Genomic DNA, 25,970 nt, shown 5'->3' with positions numbered 1-25,970 from the left:
AGCTCATGCTTCAGGCTCCTTGCCAACCCTGACACAGCAGGAACGTGGAGTCCTGAGCCTAGTTTCAGGCAGCATTTATAGAGGGAAAAAGGGGGGTATCTAGCCTGGTACACACTTAGCTGGGGGGCTGTTATGACCTTTAGCATAATGGCTGGTGCTGGGAGGCTGGTGCTGGGAGGAAAAGCATAAACTTAACTTCTGTTTTCTTCTGGATTGGTGGTTGTTAGGAAGTGAAGTGTCAGGGGAAGGGGAGTAATCTGGAGGTGGAGATTTGTTAGGGAATAGCCTGGAAACTGGTGCTGGATGCAGGGTTTGTTGCGGGGTAGCCTGGAAACTGGTGCTAGGTACCAGCCTGTTAGTTAACTTGAGTTCAACCTTAGATTAGGTTCTCTAAGATGGAGTCTGAACCCAGAAGATTTGGTCTCTTAACTCCCAGCATCTTGAGCACTGGTGTCTGGGATTCTGGCGGGACCTTCAGAAACACTGTAGGCTAGTCACCAGAGAAGACTGCTCAACCATGGGTTTAAAACAATAGAAGGTCTTTATTAGCTGATCAGCAACTACACTGGATATTCAGGACCCCAAGTGTAGCTCTGAGTCTTTCTCAGGGTGAGCTTTTAAGCACAAAAACTGTGTCTTGGGTTGGCACACTTCAGTTAACAAGAACAGTTAGCCAGAAGCAGAACTGCAGAAGTCATGAACGAGGTCAGTACAGTTAGAGATTGTCCCCAAACTATTGATGACTTAGGTTTTATTTTTGCTGGGTGATGCTCTCTACCTGCTGAGTTCTATGGCATTTCCAACGCGTGAGTTGTGCTAAGGTCTGGGGCTCTGTTATATAGCACATCGGGTGTGTGTTGGTTATTAAGTTGTCGAGTTGCTAGATAGAATTTGGAATGCTAATTTGAGTTTCACATTGATTTTTTTTTTTCTTCTGTTTTTGGCAGGGTCTCCTCCAGCCAATGTAGGCCTGAATTCTGAATCTGCCTTCATCCCCTAAGTGCTGGGAAACAGGGATAGGCAGCATATTCAGCTTAAATATTTTGAGTGTGATAGCATATCCTAGATATTTCATGACGTAAATGATATATGAATCTAAGCTGGGCTTGGCAGCACAAGCCTATAATCTCAGTGTTTGGGAGGCAGAGACAGGTGGATCTCTTTGAGTTTGAGGCCAGCTTGTTCAACAAGGTCTCTATGGCTTGTTCCTGGCCTCTTGGCCCTTGGTTCCTTTTGCTTCCTCTCTCATTTCCCTCCCCTCCTCTCATGGCCAGGTTCACTCTGGACACTCTCTGATGTCTCTACCTCTGCCCTAGCTCTCCCTTATATCTAAAGTAAAAACCTCAACCGATTAGAGTCCAGAGAGAACATGACCAGCAGACTGAACTGGGCTATGTCAAGAGAAGGGGAGGGGAGAGGGGTAAACCAGAAGCCAAGAGGCCAGGAGAGTGGGAACCAAGAGTGGGCAGCCAAGAGGCAAAGAGATAAAAAGAACTGTGTCACCAAAATGGTGGGGTTACATAGGGAAGAACAGCTGGGGAAAGGCAGTGAGGTTCAGGGGCTGGAGAGGTTGAGGATAGGGTGTGGGGTGCAAAGTGCCTCACCATGACACAGGTAGCGACTGAGAGAGACCCTTTCACTTGTTAAATAAGCACCTGGTGAGACATTTGTCCTGGGGTTTGAGACCTAACACTTTCTCATAGAAACTCTCTGCACAAATGAACAGGAACGTGTATACTAACTGTAGTTATAGGAAAACATACAGGTTACAAAGCTTATAAGTCTACAAGTTTGAGGCCAGCTTGAGTAATATGGGACTTAGTCTAAAACTAAAAAATTAGCTGGTTATGGTGGCACAAACTAATACCAGCACTTGGGAGGCCAAGGCAGGCAAATCTCTGTAAATTCTGGGCCAACTTAATCTATATATTGAATTCCAGGCTAGCCAAGGTCACAAAGTAAGACCTGTTCTCAAAAACAATTAAAAGGCACACTAGGGGGCTGGTGAGATGGCTCAGTGGGTAAGAGCACCCGACTGCTCTTCCGAAGGTCCGGAGTTCAAATCCCAGCAACCACATGGTGGCTCACAACCATCCATAACGAGATCTGACTCCGTCTTCTGGGGTGTCTGAAGACAGCTACAGTGTACTTACATATAATCAATAAATAAATCTTTAAAAAAAAAAAAAAAAAAAAGGCACACTAGGAGCCAGGCGGTGGTGGCGCATGCCTTTAATCCCAGCACTCGGGAGGCAGAGGCAGGTGGATTTCTGAGTTCGAGGCCAGCCTGGTCTACAGAGTGAGTTCCAGGACAGCCAGGGCTACACACTCGAGAGCATTTTTTATTCTCACAGAAACAGAAACACTCTTCTCACTGGTTATTGTGAAAATTCAGAGTTTACAAATTTTGTCTTCAAATTTTTGACAGTCCCACATGCCATCACTCGCCTATTGACTCCCATGTGATGTTTTGATGCTTAGGCATCAAATGTGAGCTCCAGGCTAGCTCGAGACCTTCTCTAAGATAGTAGGTGAGGTGAGGGAAGAAAAGGAAAAAGGAAAAGGAAGGAAAAATGAAAATTTGGACATAAGATGTCCTAGGGTAGAATTTTTGTTTTGTTTTGTTTTTCGAGTCAGGGTTTCTCTGTATAGCCCTGGCTATCCTGGAACTCACTTTGTAAACCAGGCGCCTTGAACTCAGAGATCTGCCTACCTTTGCCTCCCAAGTGCTGGGATTAAAGGCATGTGCCAACACCCGACTTAGAATCTTATCCACCCTAAAATGTAGTGTAAAAGAAATACTTCCAGAGCCTGGCGGTGGTGGTACAGAGAAACCCATTCTCGAAAAAACAAAAAACAAAACAAACAAACAAACAAAAAGAAATATTTCCAGGAGACGTTTCAACTGGCACTTCCTGAAGGTAGTGCACACAGGCTTAGACACGTTTTTTTCCCCCAGTCTCATTGTCTTCTCTGTTTGTAGAAACTGGACGTTTGTTATGGTAAAACATCCAGCAGTGGAGAAAGGGCTGAGGCTCAATAGCCACCACTGGGGCGGGGGGGGGGGGGGGGGAGTCCAGCCTGGGTTACCAAGAACGTGCTGCAAGACAGCCTGACATTTCCCCCAATTTTGGCACTCTAACCTTTCTACTAACTAGCCCCCCCTGAATCCGGGAGTCCTTGCCTGTAAAACTGCAATGAGGACAGTGTCCCATGGGTGTGAGGGCAGAGAAAATGAATGCAAAACGCCTAAACTCAGCAAATTCCACAGTAGCAAGCGTTGTTTGAACATTCAGACCTAAAGCAGGGCGGAGGTGGTGCGTGCTCCATGCCCTTAATCCCAGCACTTGGGATGCAGAGGCAGGAGGATTTCTGAGTTCGAGGCCAGCCTGGTCTACAGAGTGAGTTTCAGGACAAACAAGGCTACACAGAGAAACCCTGTTTCAGAAAACCAAACCCTCACAAAATCTTCAATATTCAGACTTGCGCTGTAATGTCCCCAATGTTCACCTGTCCCTTGTTTGTATAACCCCCCCCCAAAAAAAAAAAAAAAACTATTAAATCTAAAGACTTCTTACAAGCTGTGCTAAGACTCATCCCCACCGGAACCTGGGGATATTTAATCAAAGGATTACCATTTAGGTTTAAATTTTAAAGGTAATCTCCGCAACTTCCGCTCCTATAAAGCCCCCCAAAAGGGGGAGTTGGAAAAGTATCGCGAGAATCTAACGGGCTGCGCCTGCGGCTTGGGTCCCGTTCTCGCGTTTTCTGGTGAAGGAATGGGTCGAGGTGAAAAGGGAAGCGCCAAGTATCGCGGGAGTCCTGCGGAGTCTCGCGATACTTGCGGCATTCGCCCCTCCCCCTCCCCCTCTAGTGCCGTTTCGGTTTAATCTAGTGTGTGAGTGAGTCTGGGCGAGGGAGTGAGATGTGGCTGTGAGGGGTCGGTGTGAGGCGGAGGCTACCGAAGGGGGCTCCCTCAGGCACGAGGGACAAAGGGGGGAGCTGAGGCAACCTAGGCCGCGGAGGCCTGGCGACAGGAAGCCAGCCGCCCCGAGCCGGGCGACCGGGTAGGGGAAGGGCCCGCGCAGTCCTCCCAGGGCTCCTGAGCCGCCGTCGGCCCCACAGGCTCGGGCGGACGCCTTCCTACTTCCTTGAGCGCCCGGGCTCGCGGGCCCGAAGATCGGCTCGGCGGGGGTGGGCGGCCGTGAGGGGCGGACTCGAGCAGCTCCCGGCGTCGCGTTCCTCCCGTGCCGAGGAACTCTGGGTTTCTTCCCTCTCTCCTTCACCCCCCACCTCATGTAGGAGGGCGCTGAGGCGGCGAGAGGGAGGAGGAGCCTGGCCTGCGGTCCCTGCCCTCCCAACCCCCGTCTAGGGGCTCTTCGGGGGGCGTGGAGTCGGGGCCGGGGGGAGGGTGGGGCTTTTTGGAGCGCCGGGGGAACTTTTTCCCCTTCTTCAGGCCCGGGGAAAGGGAATGCCCAATTCCGAGAGACATGGGGGCAAGAAGGACGGGAGCGGAGGAGCTTCTGGAACTTCGCAGGCGTCATCGGGAGGTGGCAGCTCCAACAGCAGGGAGCGTCACCGCTTGGTGTCGAAGCACAAGCGGCATAAGTCCAAGCACTCCAAAGACGTGGGGCTGGTGACCCCCGAAGCGGCATCTTTGGGTACCATAATCAAACCACTGGTGGAGTACGATGACATCAGCTCTGATTCAGACACCTTCTCCGATGACACGGCCTTCAAATCAGACCGGAGGGAGAACGATGAACGTCGGGGAACGGATCGGAGCGACCGCCTGCACCGACATCGTCACCACCAGCACCGGCGGTCCCGAGACTTGCTAAAAACTAAACAGACCGAAAAGGAAAAAAATCAGGAAGTCTCCAAATCTGGATCTATGAAGGACCGGGTATCAGGCAGTTCAAAACGTTCCGTGGAGGGGAGTGATGATTATGGGAAGGCCCAGATATCCAAAAGCGGCAGCAAGGAATCCAGGTCGTCCAAAATGCACAAGGAGAAGACCCGGAAAGAACGAGAGTTAAAGTCTGGATACAAGGACCGGAGTAAAAGTCATCGGAAACGGGAAACACCCAAAAGTTACAAAACGGTGGATAGCCCTAAACGGAGATCCAGGAGTCCCCATAGGAAATGGTCTGACAGTTCCAAGCAAGATGACAGCCCTTCTGGAGCTTCTTATGGCCAAGACTACGATCTTAGCCCCCCAAGGTCTCATACTTCTAGCAACTATGACTCCTACAAGAAGAGTCCTGGAAGTACCTCAAGAAGGCAGTCAATCAGCCCACCTTACAAAGAGCCTTCTGCTTACCAGTCCAGCACTCGGTCACCCAGTCCTTACAGCCGACGACAGAGGTCTGTGAGTCCCTATAGCCGGAGACGGTCCTCCAGCTATGAAAGGAGCGGCTCTTACAGCGGGAGATCACCCAGCCCCTATAGCCGAAGACGATCAAGCAGCCCTTTCCTGAGCAAGAGGTCTCTGAGTCGGAGTCCAATCCCCAGGTGAGCTGTTGTCTGTCCTTCCTAAGGAAGGGTCGGTTGGGAGGAATTGAAAATGAGTCTTTAACATTTTGTTAAAGCTTTCAGTGTTTTTCTTTGACAAGTCATTTAGGTAAGTTTGGCTTTCCCCTCACCCAATTGAGAAGTAAACATTCCAAGTGCCTCCAACTATTCAAGCAAGGTAGGTGTAAGGTACTTTGCAGTAATGGAGAACTTTCAGCTGTGAGAACTTGCTTCTACCTAGCGGGGGCATAGTCTTCAGAACTCCTTTAGCTGTTTGTTGCTTTGTCTTAAAATTTTGTAAGTCATAAAATTTTGTAAGTCATATTGATACCAGTGCTTAAACTTTATTGGAACTCACAAGAGAATTTTAAGAAGTTACAAATTTTCATTTCTACTGTTTGCATAAGTTATCGTACTCAGTCTTGTCTACCATGTTTCCAAGTCTATAGTTATCACTGTTTTACCTTACTTCTGAAAAGCCCTGTCTTTTAACTGTTAAGTGAAAATTGAGCTAATGAGAGTAGTTTTTGATAGAGTTTAGCAAAAAGTGGTTGAGTTTTTTGTTTACAGTACCAATGTTGACCACTTACTTAGTGTTGAAACACTGGTAGTTTTCAAAATTTTCCTTGAAATATGTGCTAATAATGCCTTCGGCTTGCTATTTTTGTAAGAAAGATTGTTAATTTGAAATCATCTATTAAATTATCTATCCTGTCTCATGTATAGACCCATCTCTGTCCACAGCAACAGAACAGGAGCTGTATATTATCTGAGTAGAATCTTAATGTTTTTTGGTGAACTTAAGTAAATTATTTAATTTGTCCACACCAGAGTTTATTCATTTGGAAGATAGAAATAAAAACTACCTACTTCAAGGCTCTTGTGAAGATTAGTAAATAATGAAGCATGATAAATAATGTGCCATATACATAGTATGACTCAGTACATTTTATAAGTGAATACCACTGACAGGGAAAATAACTCATGCATATGTTTTATAAATCAGTATATATATCACTGGCTTGAACTTACAACTAAAGTGGATTTGCCTAACTACAGTGCTTAAGTTTGCTTAGTGTTTTCTTATTCTAGTATTAAAAAAATTAATAGGTTGAATTTTTTAAACATGTATCTAACACCTAAATTCTGTAATTTGTGACATTTTCTTTAATTCCATTAGTCCATCTTTTAGATTCATCTCAAAGTTGTAGCAATCAGTATACTTTTGTAAGCATTCAGCATGTATACCATTTCTTAGAGTTCAGTAGTTTTTGGAGAGGTAAGGTTTATGCAGAGTGGAATGCATAAGTCATAAATACAGTTTATAATGTTGCATAGTTTTAAAGGGAATCTAAAAAGTTTTCTCAGAGTTTAGTTTGTGCTTTTTAGACAGGGTTTCACACTGTAATCTAGGATAACCTGAAATTTACTATTTAGCTTGTGCTGGCTTCAAACTGACCTGAAATCTCTAGTAATCTTGCCTTAACCTCTTAACTGTTGGAATTACAGACATGAGCTAGTATATTAAGCAGAATATTTGTTTTCTTAAGAGTATGAACATTAAAGCTACTTGAAAAAAATTTTACTGTTGAGTATAGAATTATAAAAAGCTAAAACAGGATTTTTTGGGGGAGGGGGAAGGGAGGTGTTTTCGAGACAGGGTTTCTCTTTGTAGTCCTCCTGTCCTGGAATTAACTCCGTAGATCTGGCTGGCCTCAAACTCAGAAATCTGCCTGCCTCTGCCTCCCAAGTGCTGGGATTAAAGGTGTGAGCCACTACTGCCTGGTAAGAAACCTTTCAAAACAAAAGGTCTCACTTAAACTCCTATTATAGATTTCTGGCCGTGGTGGTTCACACCATCTATAATCTGCTTTTATAGATTCCCAGATTTCATTTCACAGTCATTCCTCAAAAAAATTTTATTTGTGGGATTGAAAACAATGGCTTAGCAGTTAACATTGACTGTAAGCAGGTATAGTTTGAGGCCAACCTCATCTGCATATCAAATTTTAGGCCAGCCATAGCTACATAGTAAGATCCTACATTTAAAAACAAAACAAACAAGTTTATTGGTACATGCAGTTATTCACCTTACTAAAAAGTTGATTGGAAATCATTTTTGTATTAATGTAACTGAGCAGGACTGTTAGTATCAGCATCAGTAGACTAAGACAACATGATCATGAGTATTAAGCTAGCTTAGTCTATGTAATAAGTTCTTGTCTCAGAACACTAAAAAGTAAAACTATGAGGTGTCAGGGCCCAAATATACAAAAGAGGGTTTTAAAATTTTTATTTTAATTTAAAATATTTTCTCTGTGCTTATAAACTCTAAATTCTGTATATTGGACATTCATTTACTATAGATACAACTTTATTATAATCTGAGGCTCTAAGGTGGACTCTAATTAAAAAGGTAGAAGTTGGGCTGAAGGGTTAGGAGCATTGGTGGTTCTTGTAGAGATTTCCCAGTACTCATACAGTGGCTCATAAACACTTCTAAATCCACCCCCAGGGATTCCAGTGCCATTATCTGACCTTTGGATACTGGGCATAGCCATGATGTACTTCATAAATAGATGAATACAAAGCACTCTTGCACGTAAAATAATAAATCTTAGAAGACTAAAAATAAAAAGTAAGATGTTCCTGATATTTTCAAGTTATCAAACATTTATAAAACAAAATTACTCAAGCATTATGACTATGGCTACATTCTAATGTGGGGAAATATGCCATCTTTTTTTATTTGAGTAAGTAGTGGGTAAGCTGGTCAGTGATCACAGTTAAAAAGGCCAGCCTGGTCTACAGACCAGGACAGTCAGGATTACATAGAGAGACCCTGTGTGCAGAAACAACAAAACCAAAACAAATAAAAAAAGAAAACCTCAATAATTAGTGGGCAATTCTTGGTACTTTTTTGATTTTGTTTGTTTTATTTATTGCAACAATTCTGCCTCTGTCTCTTTACTACTGTGATTATCAGTAATGCTGCTACCTTGCTGGCTCTGTTTTTTTTTTTTTCTTTCTTTTACACTGGGTATTACTATTTTTTGGTTTTTTTTCGAGACAGGGTTTCTCTGTGTAGCCCTGGCTGTCCTGGAACTCACTCTGTAGCCCAGGCTGGCCTTGAATTCAGAAATCCACCTGCCTCTGCCTCTGCCTCTGCCTCCCAAGTCCTGGGATTAAAGGCATGCACCACCACTGCCCAGGTTCAGCAGCCAACACTCTTAACCACTGAGCCATCTCTACAGTTCCCCTTTTCTCCCTTTTTTTAGAGAGGGGGTTGTTCTGTCTTTTCTGAGACAGGGTTTCACTATATAGCTCCAGCTGTCCTGGAACTCACTAGGCTGGCCTTGAACTCAGAGATCCATCTGCTTCTGCCTCCCCAGGGCTGGGGTTAAAGGCCTGACTTGTTTTTGTTTGTTTCTTTCTTTTTAAAAAAAAGGGGGGGGGGCTGGTGAGATGGCTCAGTGGGTAAGAGCACCCAACTGCTCTTATGAAGGTCCAGAGTTCAAATCCCAGCAACCACATGGTGGCTCACAACCATCCGTAACAAGATCTGGCGCCCTCTTCTGGAGTGTCTGAAGACAGCTACAAGTGTACTTACATATAATAAATAAAAAATAAATCTTTAAAAAAAAAGATTTTATTTATTATTTTATGTATATGAGTACACTGTAGCCTTCTCAGACACACCAGAAGAGGGTATTGGATCCCATTGCAGATGGTTGTGAGCCACCATTGGGAATTGAACTCGGGACCTGTGGAAGAGCAGTTAGTGTTCTTAACCTCTGAGTCATCTCTCCAGTCCCCCAGTCTCTGTTTTTGTGTTTTTAATTTGCTGCTTATTTGTTCATTTTTATTTTGTTTGTATGGGTCGTTTGCCTGTATATCTGTATACCTTGTACTTGCAGTGACTAGAGAGGCCCTCAGAGGGGGTTAGATATACCTGGAACTGGAGTAACAGTCATTTAGCCACCATGTGAGGTTTAGGTTAAGAACCTCAGTCCTCTGGAAAAGTAGCCATTGTTCTTAATCATTGAGCCATCTCCCCCCCAACCCCCCCATTCCTTCCTCACTTTTTTTTTTTTTTTTTTAAAGTTGTCTTTGAACTTGCAGGTTCAAACACAGAAATCCTTCTGCCTCCCAAGTGCTAGGATTAAGGGCGTGCACCACCACTGCCCAGCTGTGACTCTGCCTTTCAAGTGCTAGGATTAAAGGAGTGTGCCATCATGCTTCTCTTTAGAGTTGATAACTCAGAAGGGGATTAAATTTATAGTTCTAGATCCTGTTTTGCTGGCCTGTTATCCTCTTTATAACTGTATATTGTGTATTTAAACTGCCTTTCTTCTTTTTCCAGTAGGAAATCCATGAAGTCCAGAAGTAGAAGTCCTGCATATTCAAGACACTCGTCTTCTCATAGTAAAAAGAAGCGATCCGGGTCACGCAGTCGTCATTCCAGTATCTCACCTGTCAGGCTTCCATTGAATTCCAGCCTGGGAGCTGAACTCAGTAGAAAAAAGAAGGAAAGAGCAGCTGCTGCTGCAGCAGCAAAAATGGATGGAAAAGAGTCTAAGAGTTCACCTATAATTTTGCCTAAAAAAGAGAAACTTGAGGTGAAGGAGTCAGGGTTAGAGTCTAAAAAGTTACCCAGAAGTATAAAATCAGAAAAATCCACCCCAGATACTGAACTGGTTAATGTAGCACATTCAAACCCAGAGGTAAAAAACTGTTCAGATACAGGGAAAGTTAAGTTGGATGAGAACTTGCAGAAGCATCCTGTTAAGGATTTGAAAGCACAGGGAACAAAGGACGCTAAACCTGTAGCACTGAAAGAGGTGATTGTTACTTCAAAGGAAACAGAGACATCAGAAAAGGAGACTCTTCCACCTCTTCCCACCATTACTTCTCCACCCCCTTTACCAGCTACTACCCCTCCACCACAGACACCCCCTTTGCCACCTTTGCCTCCACTACCAGCTATTCCGCTGCAGCCACCTCTGCCTCCTCCCCAACCACCATTTAGTCAAGTTCCTGTTTCAAGTACTTCAATTTTGCCCTCTTCTCCTCACCCAAGGACATCTACTCTATCCTCTCAGACAAATTCTCAGCCCCCTGTACAGGTTTCTATGAAGACTCAAGTATCTGTAACAGCTGCTATTCCACACCTGAAAACTTCAACATTGCCTCCTCTGCCCCTCCCTCCCCTATTACCTGGGGATGATGACATGGATAGGTAAGTTTCATAATAGGATGGAAGAAGTAAGTCTTCTGATTTATAATATATTTTAAGATTCTGAGCCTATTACACTATCTTTTAATCTTTTATAATTAGAAATTACTTTTTGTTTTTAAGTGGAAAAGTCATTCTTGATTGAGAGTAGAATATTAGAACTTTGTCGGGTATACTCTTTCATTTTTAAAAAATTACGTTTGTTTATTTTTGAATGTGTATACTGTTTGAGCGCAAAGGCCAGAGGAGAATTTGGGGGGGAATCAATTTTCTTTTTTTTTTTTTTTTTTTTTTTTTTTTTTGGTTTTTCGAGACAGGCTTTCTCTGTATAGCCCTGGCTGTCCTGGAACTCACTTTGTAGACCAGGCTGGCCTCGAACTCAGAAATCCTCCTGCCTCTGCCTCCCGAGTGCTGGGATTAAAGGCGTGTGCCACCACGCCTGGCGTGGGAATCAATTTTCTATTGTCCAGGTATCAGTCATCAGGCTTGGTGGCAAGTGGCCGAATTATCTTGATGGATACCTTTTGGGGTTAGGAGCAGGGATGGGGTCTTTTTTTTTTTTTTTTTCTGAGACAGGGTTTTCTGTGTAGCCCTGGCTGTCCTGGCACTCACTTTGTAGACCAGGGTGGCCTCGAACTCAGAAATCCGCCTGCCTCTGCCTCCCGAGTGCTGGAATTAAAGGCGAGAGCCACCACGCCCGGCTGGATGGGGTCTTTTTACACTCACTGTATAGTCTCAGGAAGCTAAACTGCATCAGTAGCCTGAATGTTGGGATTATAGATGTGTACCACCATGTCAGACAGGAATTAAAATTTAAAACCTGATAAATCTTTTCCATGTAAATTTACTTTAATTTTTAGGATTTTGGGTTTTTTGTGTGTAAAGGGGTGTGTTTCTGAAACAGGGCATGCATCACCACTGCTCCAACCTAGATTTATTTTGAGTGTGTGTGCATGTATGACTTTTGTTTGTACATATGTGTGTGTACAATATGTGGTCATAAGGTGGTAATGAATACCATGAGATAGGAATATGGATGGTTCTGAGCTACTATGTGGGTGTTGGGAATTTCACTTAAGTCTCTAAGAACAATAATTACTGAGTTATCTATCCAGTCCCAACTTTACTCTATTTGAATATTTTTTATTTATGTGTATGTGTGTGAACCTTCATGAATATATGCGTACCACATGGATGTAGAAGCTAGTTTAGGCCAGAGGTTATTGGATTCCCTGAAATTGGAGTTAGAAATGTTTGTGAGCTGCCATGTGAATGCTAAGAACCAAACCAGGTCCTCTGAAAGCCCAATGAGCACTCTTAAACCCCTGAACCATCATTCTAGGCCCAAGTGTATTGTTTTTGTGTGTGCTCACATGTGTGCATTGGAGTCTAGAGGATACCCCCTATACCTTAGTTATTACATAACCACACCTCCCATATCTTTATTTTATTTTGGTTTTTTGAGACAGGGTTTCTCTCTATAGCCCTGGCTGTCCTGGAACTCACTTTGTAGACCAGGCTGGCCTCAAACTCAGAAATCTGCCTGCCTCTGCCTCCCGAGTGCTGGGACCAAAGGCCTGGGCCACCATGCCTGGCTTGTGGAGTTGATTTTTGCCTTTGTTCTTTGCCTAGATTCCAAATGGAACTCAGGTCAGTAGAGTTTCATGGCATGCATCTTTAGTGACTTAGCCATATTACCAGTTCTGTTTTCTTTTCCTAATATTTTAATATCTATAGAGAATTTATAGAGTGATAAAATTTTTAAAAATCCTTTATTCTTCCAGGCAGTGGTGGCATACACATTTAGTCCCAGCACTTGAGAGGCAGAAGCAGGTGGATCTCTGAGTTCAAGGCTAGCCTGGTCTACAATTCCAAGTTTCAGGGCAGCCAGGGCTACAGTGAGAGACCCTTTCTCCAAACTACTTCTCCTCAACTTTCTCCCCGCGTTTCCTATAGGAAAAAAAAGGCAGTGTGAGGAGGCATCTCTGCTAATTAAACTATAACTTAGAATGGGGAAGGTAGAAAGAGCTTAATTATCACAGAAATGATCATAAAACATGAATTTCATCAATGAAATTATGAGTTGTCCATACTAGCTAAACAAGACATCAGATATGCTTTTACAGGGACATGATAAAGAAGTGTAGTCTTAACTGTTCTTTCTGTTGAGATCCTGTCCTTTTATTTTCTAGGGGATGAGTTGTATTTCCTGTCATAAACTTCATTGTAAATTAGAAAATAAGTTCTGCTTATCTTAAATGAAAACCTATTTTCAAAGTTTACTTTCTAGGTTCTTCAGTATTTTTTTTTTTTAATATATAATTTTAGTGTTGTTGTTGAGGGTTTTTTTTTGTTTTAGTTTTTACTTTGTAGACCAGGCTGGCCCTGGACTCAGAAACCCGCCTGTCTCTGCCTCCCAAAAGCTAGGATTAAAGGCGTGCACCACCACGCCTGGCTAGTTACTTTCTAGGATACATCAAATTTGAGTTATGATGATGGGGTGGATATGTGGGTGGGTATGTGAGTGTAGGTGTGCAACTGGAGGACTAAAGTCAACCTTAAGTGTTATTCAAAAGTCATCCATCTTGTTTTTGTTTTAATTTTTTGGTTTTTCAGGATAGGGTTTCGCTGTATATAGCCTTGGCTGTCTTGGAACTCACTCTGTAGACCAGACTGGTCTTGAACTCAGAAATCTGCCTTCCTCTTGTCTCTCAAGTGCTAGGAATTAAAGGCATGGGCCACCACTGCCAGGCTTAAATATATTTTATGTAGCTGGGTGTAGGCCTTTAATCCCGACACCTAGGAGGCAGAGAAAGGTAGATCTCTTGTGGAGGCCAGCAGTTTGGTCTACATAGGGGATCACTTTTTTTTTTTTTCCCCTCAAGATGGGCAGTGATGGTGGCACACGCCTTTAATCTCATCTTTTAGGAGACAGAGGCAAGTGGATCTGAATAAGTGGATCTGATAAGCCCTATCTTTAAAGATTTATTTATTTATTATATGTAAGTACACTGTAGCTGTCTTCAGACACTCCAGAAGAGGGCGCCAGATCTCGTTAGGGATGGTTGTGAGACACCATGTGGTTGCTGGGATTTGAACTCTGGACCTTCGGAAGAGCAGTCGGGTGCTCTTACCCACTGAGCCATCTCATCAGCCCCAGATAAGCCCTATCTTGAGGGGGGAAAAAAAAAAAGCAACAAACCAAAGTATTTTTATCTCTATTATAAGTGTTCTCGATTATTTGTATGTGCACCAAAAAGTGGCAGATCCCTTTGAATGGTGTTGTAAACTACCATGCAAGTGCTAGGAATTGAACTTTGGTACACAGAAAGAGCAATAAGAGGTTTTTTAACAACTTAGCCATCTCTCTAGCCCTTTGAATTTTCTGGTTCTGTCTCCCTGGTGCTGAGATTATTAGCCCATTTTTGAATATAGGTGTTATAGACAAACTTAAGTCCTTGCTTGGGTAGCAAACATTACATTATACAAATACAATACAAAGTATTACTGACTACTATTTCTCCAGTCCTGTTTATTCTTTTTAGTTCTTATGATCTGTATTCTTTCAGACTACCTCTGTGCATCTTAAAAATGTTGTAGTATAATTGTGGATAGTGGAAAGGGTAGTGAGTGGAGAGAGTTTTACTTTTGAGGTAAGGTATTACTTTATTATCTAGTCTGTGTCAACTCCTGGCCTTCAGACATCTTCCTTCTTGAGCTATCCATGTGCTAGGACTACAGTTATTCATTACCAAGGCTAGTTCTTTTGTTTTTACTTAAATATTTTGTTTTTTTGGAGACAGTCTTATTATGTAGCCCTTCCTAGCCTGGAACTCATCAATCTGCTTGGCTCTACCTCCAGAATTCTAGGATTAAAAGTGGGGCTACTATGCCCAACTCAATGTCATTATTGTAAGTATTTGGTAACTGGTTTTTGTGGGTTTTTTGTATTTTTTTCCCTGAGTGATTGTTTTTTTTTTTATTATTATTCATAAATTATTAAAGGTAGGAAATGGAAATGAAGATTTTGTATTTTCTTGAGACTGAGGGAAGAAAGAGATCAGTCTTGGTAGCTTATTGGCCAGCTAGACTGGATAAATTGAGGAGAGTCAATTCAGTGAGAAATATTGTCTCAAAAAATACAATTTGATAGCACCAGAGAAAGACCTTTGATTGCCTCTGGCTTCTACACTTGTACATACAAACAACTTATACACATGTGTAGAGGCCTACACTAGCAATTACAACACACAACAATATAAGAGAGGATAGAGACAGAGAAGCACACACTCTGACTGAGACTTTAAACTAGGCTTTGTGGCCACTTGCCATGCTAAGCCCTCAGGATGCTGATATAGAGGAATAGCTTAGTGTTGGAAGGCTGGCATTGACTCCCAAATGCTGGGATTATATGCCCTTTCAATATAGGTCATTAGACTAAATGAATAATTAAAATTGCTCAAGGCAATAGGGTCAGGTGAGTTGAGATGCCTTAATGGTAAAGAGCACTTGCTGCTCTTTCCGAGGAGCAGTGTTCAATCCCCAGTACTCATATCGTGGTTTGCAACTATCTGTCTCTCCAGTGCCAGTGTATTTGCCCTCTTTAGTCACTTCATGCATGTGGTATACAGACAAAATAATAAAATAATCGAAATAATCAGAAGAAAAATAAAACAACATTCTGATAACATAAAGCTTATACTGGTGACAGAACAAGTGAATGAATTTGGTTAATGATAATTCAAAAAGCTTTTTTTGTCTTGTTCATTTTTGTTTTTTGAGACAGTGTGTTTTTGTGTAGGCTTGGCTGTCCTGTAGCTTGTTCTCTAGAGCAGGCTAGTCTGGAACTAGCAGAGATCTGCCTGTCTTTGCTTCCTGTGTACTGGGATTAGAGGTGTATAAGAACATAGCTGCAACCAAAATACATTATTTCTTAAAGATTTATTTTATGTGTACATATGTGGCAAGGTATTATATACGTGAGAGTAGGTGCCATAGGAGGCCATTGGTGTCAGATCTCTCTACAGCTGGAGTTACAGGATGGTTGTGAACCAGCATGGAAGTGCCCAGTTCTCCATAAACAAGTCCTCTAAATGCTAATCCATCTTTTCAGCCCTGTTTGTAGTTTTTTCCTCTTTGCTTGTTTGTTGAGACACTGGCTTTTGCTGGCCTCCAGTATGCTAGTAGACCAGGTTGTTCTGGAATTTAGCATGTAACCCCATTGACCTTGACCTCTTGGAATTCCTCTGGTTTCATAGCATGAGCATTGAGTTTTCCTTTTTCCCTCCAAGAGGTGGCACATGCCTCTAAATCCAGCACTCAGTAGGTTAAAATTTTACAGGAAGTGTACTGGCAGTCTGTTCTGCTTCAGAGCCTTTTGGGGTACAGGATGAAATTCATCTTTAAACAAAACAAAACATGCAGCTGGGAAAGTGGCACATTCCTTTAATCCCAGCACCCGAGAGGCAGAGGCAGACAGATCTGTCTGAGTTCTTAGCCTAGATCCTGAGGGTATAGTTAATAGCTATGGAGAGAGACCCTGTCTCAAAAACAACAAAAAAAATTTAAGTGTACATTTTTCAGTGGTAATAAACTATATTTTAAGCCATGAAGTAATCTTTGAGGAAAAAAAAACTAAAGGTGGACTTGCCGGGCGTGGTGGCACATGCCTTTAATCCCAGCACTCGTGAGGCAGAGGCAGGTGGATTTCTGAGTTCGAGGCCAGCCTGGTCTACAGAGTGAGCTCCAGGACAACCAGGGCTATACAGAGAAACCCTGTCTGGAAAAAAAAAGAAAAAAGAAAAAACAAAAAACAGTGGACTTAAGTGATAGTCATGGACAGTTGAGATACTTTGAGTTTTCTTCCTCCTCTAGAAAACAGAACTAAGAAACCTCTCTCCTTTTTTTAAAAAAAAATTATTTGGAGACAGGTTTTCCACTTAGACTCACCACTTTCTCAGGCACCAGGCATGCATATAGTACACGGACATGCATGCAAGCGGAACACTTAAATTAAAAAAAGAGGGGGGAGGTGGGCTAAAGATCAATTGGCAGAGTTGCTGCTCTTGCAGAGGACCCAAATTCAGTCCCAGCACCCATGTCTAGTGTGACTCCAGCTCCAGGGACTCTGGCATTGCACCTAGTTGAGCATCTACTGTCACTTGCACATACATACACACTAACATACACAATTTAAAAATAAGTTTATCAGGCTTTATAGCACATATCTATAATCACAGCACACAGGAAGGAAGGAAGATAAGGAAGGAAGCTAAGAAGGAAGACTGGGGGCTGGTGAGATGGCTCACTGGGTAAGAGCACCCGACTGCTCTTCCGAAGGTCCGAGGTTCAAATCCCAGCAACCACATGGTGGCTCACAACCATCCGTAACGAGATCTGGCGCCCCCTTCTGGAGTGTCTGATGACAGCTGCAGTGTACTTACATATAATAAAAATAAATTAAAAAAAAAAAAAAAAAAGAAGGAAGACTGGTGTGAGTTCCAGGCTGGCCATAGTGAGATGTCTAAAAGCGAAATGGTCCAAAATTTGACTAGTTTTCCAATTTCTAGAAAGCTAGCTTGCTTGGTTTTCTTCTTTCTCTCTCTCTCTTTCTCTCTTTCTTTCTTTCTCTCTTTCTCTCTTTCTTTCTTTCTTTCTTTCTTTCTTTCTTTCTTTCTTTCTTTCTTTCTTTCTTTCTTTCTTTCTTTCCATACTACTATAATTTGCTGGTTGTGTGAGTCCTATCAGAGACTTAGTAAGTCTGAAAATGTTGCTTGATTTTTGTTTTTGTTTTTTGAGACAGGGTTTCTCTGTGTAGCCCTGGCTGTCCTGGAACTTACTTTGTAGACCAGGCTGGACTCGAACTTAGAAATCCGCCTGCCTCTGCCTCCCAAGTTCTGGGATTAAAGGCCTGCACCACCACTGCCAGGCGATTTTTTTTTTTTTTATTATTTTATTTTGAGAATTTTTATTTTGTGTGGTCATAGATCATTGGTGTCTGTTCCCAGAACATTTAATGTACCTATTTTTTCCCGGAGTTTTGTTTCCAAACTTAGTTGTGAAACACTTTGATCTAGTATTTCCTTTTCCTAAGTTTTCTATATGTCTTTTAAGTAGTATTAGTTGCCTCTTTCATTTAAATCTTTTATTACAAAGTAAGTTTCATGAATTGTATGAGTTTCATTCCAACATTATAATTTTTTAGAACTTCCTTTGTACATTTTATTTTATCAGAAATAGGAATGTCAGGTGTTCCATTAGAGTTTTTGAATTGGTTTAATTTTTGGATTTTTGAAACAGGATCACATTATGGTTACTGGCCTTAAAACTTGCTATGTAGTTGTGGCCTCTTTTAATACTTTATTTCCTTGCCTAAATACTTGCCAAGTTTGCACCCTTCCTGCCTCCTCTTCATCAGGTATTGGGTATTTAACCCAGAATCTAGGACCTGTTAGGGAAGAATTTTATGACAATATGCTGGGGACGTGGCTCAGTGGTTTAGAGCATTGGCTGTTCCTCTATAGGACCTGCATTCTATTCTCAGCACCCACGTAGCGATTTAGACCCATCTATAACAAAAGTTCCAAGGTATCTGATGCTTTCTTCTGGCCTCTGTAGTTGTCATTGCATGCATATAGTGCACAGATACAAATTTTAAAAAAATTTAAGTTTAAATTAAAAGTATAACACAAATATTAATTTTAACTATTAATTAAGTACATTCAAGTACTAATTTCTTGTAGAATTTTTTTAAAAGATTACTTATTTATATGATGCTTAGCTTGAATGTACACCTGAAAAGAAAGGGCATGAAGATCCCATTATATAGATGGTTGTGAGCCATTAAACTCAGGACCTCTGGAAGAGCAGCTAGTGTCTTAACCACTGAGTCATGTCTCCAGCTCCCAAGTTTTATCTGTTTGGTTTTTTTTTTTAAAGATTTATTGTTATTTTATGGATATTAGTGATTTGCCTACATTTTATGTCTGTCCACCAGGTGTATACACCTGGTTCACAAAAAGGTCAAAAGAGGGCAATGGGATTCCTTTGGACTGCAGTTACAGACAATTGTGAACTGTCATGTGGGTGATGGGAATTGAACCTGAAGTCTTCTGAAAGAACCACTCTTAACCGCTGAACCATCTCTCTAACTCCCACAAGTAAAATTTTAGTGTTTTAATAGTTAGGCATTATAATATTCTTTGTAAACTTTGTTTCTGAACAGTTATTTTATTCTCTCATCTCTATTTAGTCCAAAAGAAATGATTCCTTCAAAGCCTGCAAAGAAAGAGAAGGAACAGAGGACTCGCCACTTGCTTACAGACTTGCCTCTTCCTCCTGAGCTACCAGGAGGAGATCCGTCGCCTCCAGATTCTCCAGAGCCAAAGGCAATTACACCACCTCAACAACCATATAAAAAGAGACCAAAGTAAGTTTTACAGGATGTGTAGTTTTTATATTTTATGAACATACACGTCTTCATGCATGTTTATGCTTTACATGCATGTCCTGTGTCCCAGGAGACCAAAAGAGGGTACTGGATCCCCTGGGACTGCAGTTAAAGTCAATTGTAAGCCACTATATAGATGCTTGAAAGATTCTTGGTTCATGACTCTTACCTGCTGAGTTATCTTACCATCACCTTAGGGATCTCTCTCTCTCTCTCTGTGTCTCTGTCTGTCTCTCTCATTTTTTTAAAAAGATTTATTTATTTATTTTTTGGTATACAAGTCGTCTATCTGCATGTGTACCAGAGTGTCAAAAGAGGGCATCAGAATTCATTACAGATGGTTGTGAGCCACCATGTGGTTGCTGGGAATTGAACTAGGGATCTGTGGAAGGGCAGTCTGTTCTCTTAACCGCTAAGCCATCTCTCTAGCCCCTGACTTGGGCTTTTGAAACCTCAAAACCTACCTCCAGTGACATAATTCTTTCAACAAGGCTATACCTTCAAATCCTATCAAAGACTTCTACTCCTGATGACTAAGCACTCAAATGTATGATTCTAAGGGAGCCTTTCTCCTTCACCAATATAGATGACGTTTTTTCTTGTTGAGAAAGGGTCTTAGCTCTGTGTCCCTGGCTGGCTTAGAACTCACTATAGATTGCAGTATCTTTTTTTTTTTTTCTTTTGGTTTTTCGAGACAGGGTTTCTCTGTGTAGCCCTGGCTGTCCTGGAACTCACCCTATAGACTAGGCTGGCCTCAAACTCAGAAATTCACCTGTCTCTGCCTCTGACTTCTGCCTCCCGAGTGCTGGGATTAAAGGCCTGGCTGCAGTTTCTTTAATTACAGCATATGGGAGACAGAAGCAAGTTAATCTCTTGAGTTTAAGGCCAGCCTGGTCTACAGTGTTAGTTCCAGAGCAGGCAGAGAGCTAGCTTTCTGAAAACAAACAGAAATAAGGGAGACACCACCCTGGCCAGCTTTAACCGTATTTCTTTTTTTTTAATTTTTGAAAAGCAATCCATGCATTTATTGAACACTTACACACCTCTCCACTACCTTGTACCTTTGAAGCCAGAATTCTATGATAACCATTGATAGATACTATTTCCATTTCTGCCTCTAGATATTATTTCATTCTTCCATTTCTGCCATTTCAGTAATAATTTTGTAAGAAGCCAATTGTGTAATGGCAAAAAAATAACAGTTTTACTGATTTTCCTTTTAGAATCTGTTGTCCTCGTTATGGGGAAAGAAGGCAAACAGAAAGTGATTGGGGGAAGCGCTGTGTGGACAAGTTTGACATTATTGGGATTATTGGAGAGGGGACCTATGGCCAAGTATATAAAGCCAAGGACAAAGACACAGGTATTTCCCTAAAATTCTTGATGCCAGAGTGTAATAATTTATCAATTTAATATTTTATATTAATTAACTAATGTGTTAATAAATATTAATAATTAAATAAATATTAATTAATATTTTAATAAATGTATTAAAATAAATATTATGCTCTAATTTGTTCTTTTACTATTACTTAGTAGATTAAAATGTTCCAAAAGAATAAATTGGCCATCTCTTTGTTTGTTTGTTCCAGGACCTCCCTGTACCTACTCTCTTACATAAAATAGGGCAATATTTGGATGTAACCTATGCCCATATTCTGTGTAGTTTATATCATCTCTAGAATATTTATAGTATCAAACCCAGCAAATTCTGAATAAACATTGTTATTATTCAAGAATCACTGACAAAAACAATGTGTGAATAGTTCAGACAGTGTCTCAAACCACCTGGAGAAGCTTTCAGTCTACAGTTGTGTGATTCCATGAATGACCAGAGAATTCTTTTCGGACCAGAGATATAGTTCAGAAGTAGACTGGTTGCCTTATATTTGAGAGGTTCTGGGTTTGATTTTCAGCAATATAAGCCACCCAAAACTAAGTTCTCAACTTTTTGTTGACTATTTTGAATATTTATTGTTTTGACTTGGTGGTGGTTTTTGGTTTTTATTTTGTATTGTGTTTTGGTGGTGTTATTTGAACCTACAACTTGCACTACACTGTATCAAAAAGGCTATAGATATAATCCCAGCCTTTGTAGTTTATTTGAACTATTTTTTTACTTCCAGAAATTTTTGTGTGTGTTTTTTTTTTGGGGGGGGTTGGGTATTGTATTTATTTAGTGAGTACAAATGAATGTCTGTTTGGTCTTTGGGCATATTTGTGTCATGCACACATTGGGAGCTCAGAGAACAACTTGCAGGGAGTTCTCGTTCTACCATGTGAGAAGTAGAGCAGTTGAAGATGTCTTAATCTGCTTATCAAGAACCCTGTCCTGGAAATGAGAAATCTGGGGAAGAAAAGAATGATATTGTTTATATATTTATTCATTTATTTATTGTATTTTTTCTTTGGTTTGGTTTTCAAGTCAGGGTTTATTTGTCTAACAATTCTGGTTGTCCTGAACTTGAGTTTTTAGATCAGGCTGGCCTCAAACTCAGAGATCCATCTGTCTCACCTCCCCAGTTCTGGGATTAAAGGTATGCAACATCACACTGACTCAAGAAGAGTTTCTATATCAGCATGAATCTATATGAAAAAATTGAGAACATAGGAATAAGACTGGTTGTGTAGCCCGATAGTAGAAGCCATGCTTAGTATAGGTTCTAAACTCAATCTCAGCCCCTTACAAAACAGAAGGGAAAATCAGGTTTTATGTAAAAAGTTTGTGAAGGTGAGGACATGTAATGCTGGTTCATAACCAGGACTAAGAAGTGTAAGTTGATTGCAATAACAGCTTGTATCTATTTTTTGCAGGAGAACTAGTAGCTCTGAAGAAGGTGCGGCTAGACAATGAGAAAGAGGGCTTCCCAATCACAGCCATCCGGGAGATCAAGATTCTTCGTCAATTAGTTCATCAGAGTGTTGTAAACATGAAGGAAATTGTCACAGACAAACAAGATGCACTGGATTTCAAGAAGGACAAAGGTAAAAGCAGAGATTTCTGTTACTTTAGTTTCATTTGTATGAGGTTTTAACTGAATGTGTATGTACACAAATATGTGCCTGGAAGAGCAGTAAGTTCTCATAACCATGGAACCATTTCTCCCTCTCTTTTTTCTGTTTTGCAGTGGTGGAGGTGGGCCCAGTTTCTTTATAACACTGACTGTTCTGTAACTCATTGTGTAGACAAGGTTGGCCTCAAACTCAGAGATCTACCTGCTTCTCCCTCATAAATGCTGGGATTAAATGTATGAGCCACTGCACCCAACATGTATTTATTTTTGAACAGAGTCTCCTTGTAGCCCTCTATGTAGACCCATGTATCCTAAAACTTTTTCTCAATCCTTTTTCTATATCTGACTCCAGAGTGCAGTAATTAAAGGTCTGTGCCACCACGTAAAACTATTAAAAAAAAAAAAAGTTGTGGGTTTGTGTGTGTGTGTTTGTGTATAAATGGACACTGGATGCTCAGGAACTTGAGTTTACCAATGATTGTAAGTGGCCATGTAGGTTCTGGGAATTGAACAAAGATCTGTTGCAAGAGCTACAAGTGCTCTTATATATTGAGCCTTATATCTTCTGATTTTTATATTTACTCATTTAAATAGACAAGGTCTCTCTAGTTCTGTCTGTTCTGGAACTTGTTATGTAGACGAGGCTGGATCTCCTTGGGCTTGAGTTGCAGGTGGTTGTAAGCCACCCTTTGTGATTGCTGGGAACCCAATTTCCTTCCTCTGCAAGATCAAGAGTTTTTTTTTTTTTTTTTAAGTTAGCAAGTCTTAGCTTAGTTCCTTCTATTCCAAAGTATTCCTTTACTTTAATGCAGTCTTTCTTTGATGGAACTGTGGACTATTTTTAAAATTTTAGGGAAGCTGTGACAATGCTTGTGTCCCCATCCTGTCCCTCATCATTTCTCTTCCCTCAAAATGAAGAAGAAAGGAAAAAAGTGTAATGGGGTTGAAGAGATTTCTCAGTGGGTAAAGTGCTTACCATGCATTCATGAGATCCCAAGTACCAAGGAAAAGCTGAGCATATCAGTGCATGCCTCTGACCCTTCACTTTGTAAGAGAGAAAAAGGTGAATGTCTGTGACTCACTGGGCAGCCAAAATAGTAAGCTCTAAGGTTAACAAGACTTTCTCAAAAAATAAGGTAGAGAATGATAGAAGAGAAAGATAACCTGGTGTAAGTCTTTAACTCTCACACCAGAGTATCTTCATGCACATATGTTTGCATGCATGTGCACATATACTCCCTCCCTCTCTGTCTCTGCTTCTCTCTCTTTACCTTTCTCTCTCTTTCTCTCTCTCTCTCTCCCCTCCTCTGTCTGTCTCTCTGGTCTTTCCTAAATGTGTACCATTTAGGAAATATGAGAAAGTTCTTGAAGCCTACTCCCTATTAAGAATCCTGGCTTGTATTGGGAATGTAGCTAAGTTATAGAGCACTTGCCTAGTACACTTGAGATCCTGGGTTCAAATTTTTTTTTTTTTTTTTTTTTGAGACAGGGTTTCTCTGTGTAGCCCTGGCTGTCCTGGCACTCACTCTGTAGACCAGACTGGCCTCGAACTCAGAAATCCGCCTGCCTCTGCCTCCCAAGTGCTGGGATTAAAGGCGTGCGCCACCACGCCCGGCTTTGTTTTGTTTTTTTTATTTTTTTTCTAGACTGGGTTTCTCTGTGTAGCCCTGGCTGTCCTGGAACTCACTCTGTAGACCAGGCTGGCCTCGAACTCAGAAATTTGTCTGCTTCTGCCTCCTAAGTGCTGGGATTAAAGACATGTGCCACCACCCCCGGTACATTTTCTGTTTTTATGCTACTAGTGAACAGAAGTATAAACCTGGAGTTTTTTTGTTTTTTTTTTTTTTTGAGAACAGGGTTTCATATAGCTGTTGATATATTCTGTGTAGCTAAGGATGGCCTTTAATCTTTTTACCACATTTGTTTATGTGGTATTAGGGATTGGGCTCAAAGCCATGGTTTTGCTAGACAAAGTGCTGCATGCCTGAGTGCTTGTGAGACTTGCACTTTCAGTGCTGGCCTGCTCTACATACTAGATTCCAGGCTAGTCAGTGCTACATTGTGAGACCCTGTTTTGTTGGTTTTTGTTTTTTTTTGTTTTTATTTTTTTTATTTTTTTTTAAAGATTTATTTATTGATTATATGTAAGTACACTGTAGCTGTCTTCAGACACTCCAGAAGAGGGAGTCAGATCCCGTTACGGATGGTTGTGAGCCACCATGTGGTTGCTGGGATTTGAACTCCAGACCTTTGGAAGAACAGTCGGGTGCTCTTACCCACTGAGCCATCTCACCAGCCCCTTTTTTTGGTTTTTAAAGATTTATTTATTACATGTAAGTACACTGTAGCTATCTTCAGGTACTCCAGAAGAGGGCATCAGATATCCTTATGGATGGTTGTGAGCCACCATGTGGTTGCTGGGAATTGAACTCAGGTCCTTCGGAAGAACAGTCAGTGCTCTTAACCCCTGGGCCATCTCACCAGCCCTGAGACCATTTTAAAACAAAAACATACAAACCCAGGGTCTTAGGCATCCTCAGCTTGTAGGTTTAGTATTTCATGATATGATTTCAGTGTGATAAATTTCAAATTGCTTTTATAAGTATTTTTAGTGTGCTTCTTTAATTTGTATTTATGTATTTAGAAGCTGTGATTAAATGATTTGTAGTTCTGAATTATTTTTGTAAAAACCAGCAACAGCATATGTTTATAAGACAACATTTACGAGCTGGGCGTGGTGGGGTACTCCTTTAATCCCAGCAGTCTGGAGGCAGAAGCAGACAAATTTCTGAGTTCGAGGCCAGCCTGGTCTACAGAGTGAGTTCCAGGACAGCCAGGGCTACACAGAGAAACCCAGTCTAGAAAAAAAATAAAAAAAACAAAACAAAGCCCGGCGTGGTGGCGCACGCCTTTAATCCCAGCACTTGGGAGGCAGAGGCAGGCGGATTTCTGAGTTCGAGGCCAGCCTGGTCTACAAAGTGAGTTCCTGGACAGCCAGGGCTATAAAGAGAAACCCTATCTCGAAAAACCAAAAAAAAAAAAAAAAAAAAAAAAGGAATCATAACAACTTTTTACATTGTTTATGGTTTTCAGGAGTTGCTTCTCTTCTTTGATAATGGGCTCTGGGGATGAAACTCAATTTGTGAGGCCTGCAAAGCAAGTACTTTGGTAAAACGCTGAGCAATCCTAGCAACATCTTTCAATTACTTGTACTTAAAATGTTTACCATTTTATTTTTATGTGTGAATCTGAGTTTGTGTCCCATGTATGTGGTTGCCCATTGAGACCAGAAGGTGCCAGATCTTCAGGAGCTATGATTATCGGTACTTGTGAGTTGTGCTCAGGAGTCAGTGGCAGCCCATACCTATGAGGCCAACCTCATCTGCATAGTCAGTCCTGGACCTGTCTCAAAAAAAGGGAGTATGGAGGGTAGAGCTAGAGAGATGGATCAAGGGACTTTCATTTGCCTCCCAGAACTCATGTCATTTTACAGCCATCTGTAACTCCAGTTCCAGTGGATTCAGTACCATCTATTTGCCAGGTACCAGGCAAGGATATTGTGCACGGGTAGTAAACACAGGCAAAACATAAGATTAAAAAAAAAAGTACTCATAATTTATAACTGTGGGAAGCCGTGATAACATTTGCCGTCACTAGATGGCGCCAAGCTCCATTGTGCACATGTGCAGGAGCAAAAGCCCGCCAAAGTCACCAGTCCACTTCCCAAGACACAAGTCCATCCCCTGGGGCATTAACC

At 41.5% G+C, this 25,970-nt stretch overlaps 1 protein-coding gene across 5 annotated transcripts in view; it reads left to right on the top strand.

The window, feature by feature from the left end:
• Window positions 1-4,408: 4,408 nt before the first annotated feature.
• Cdk12 (cyclin dependent kinase 12) overlaps window positions 4,409-25,970 on the top strand; it is a 76,261-nt gene continuing 54,699 nt past the window's right edge. For 4 of the 5 annotated variants that reach the window (XR_015044961.1, XR_015044960.1, XM_021176012.3 and 1 more), the window contains exons 1-5: window positions 4,409-5,514; window positions 9,878-10,753; window positions 19,002-19,178; window positions 20,423-20,562; window positions 22,014-22,184. Coding sequence is in view for 3 of the 5 variants with exons in the window: in XM_021176012.3 (XP_021031671.1) it covers window positions 4,472-5,514; window positions 9,878-10,753; window positions 19,002-19,178; window positions 20,423-20,562; window positions 22,014-22,184 (2,407 nt within the window). In the remaining 2 variants the exon portion in view is untranslated. The remainder of the gene's footprint in view (window positions 5,515-9,877; window positions 10,754-19,001; window positions 19,179-20,422; window positions 20,563-22,013; window positions 22,185-25,970) is intronic. The other variant, XM_021176011.3, reaches the window with a different exon arrangement.

Source organism: Mus caroli, unplaced genomic scaffold (genome assembly GCF_978045245.1).
Source record: "Mus caroli unplaced genomic scaffold, Mus_caroli_1 scaffold_13, whole genome shotgun sequence".
In the NCBI taxonomy this organism is placed as follows: domain Eukaryota; kingdom Metazoa; phylum Chordata; class Mammalia; order Rodentia; family Muridae; genus Mus; species Mus caroli.
This window is presented reverse-complemented; position numbering and strand designations above follow the sequence as displayed.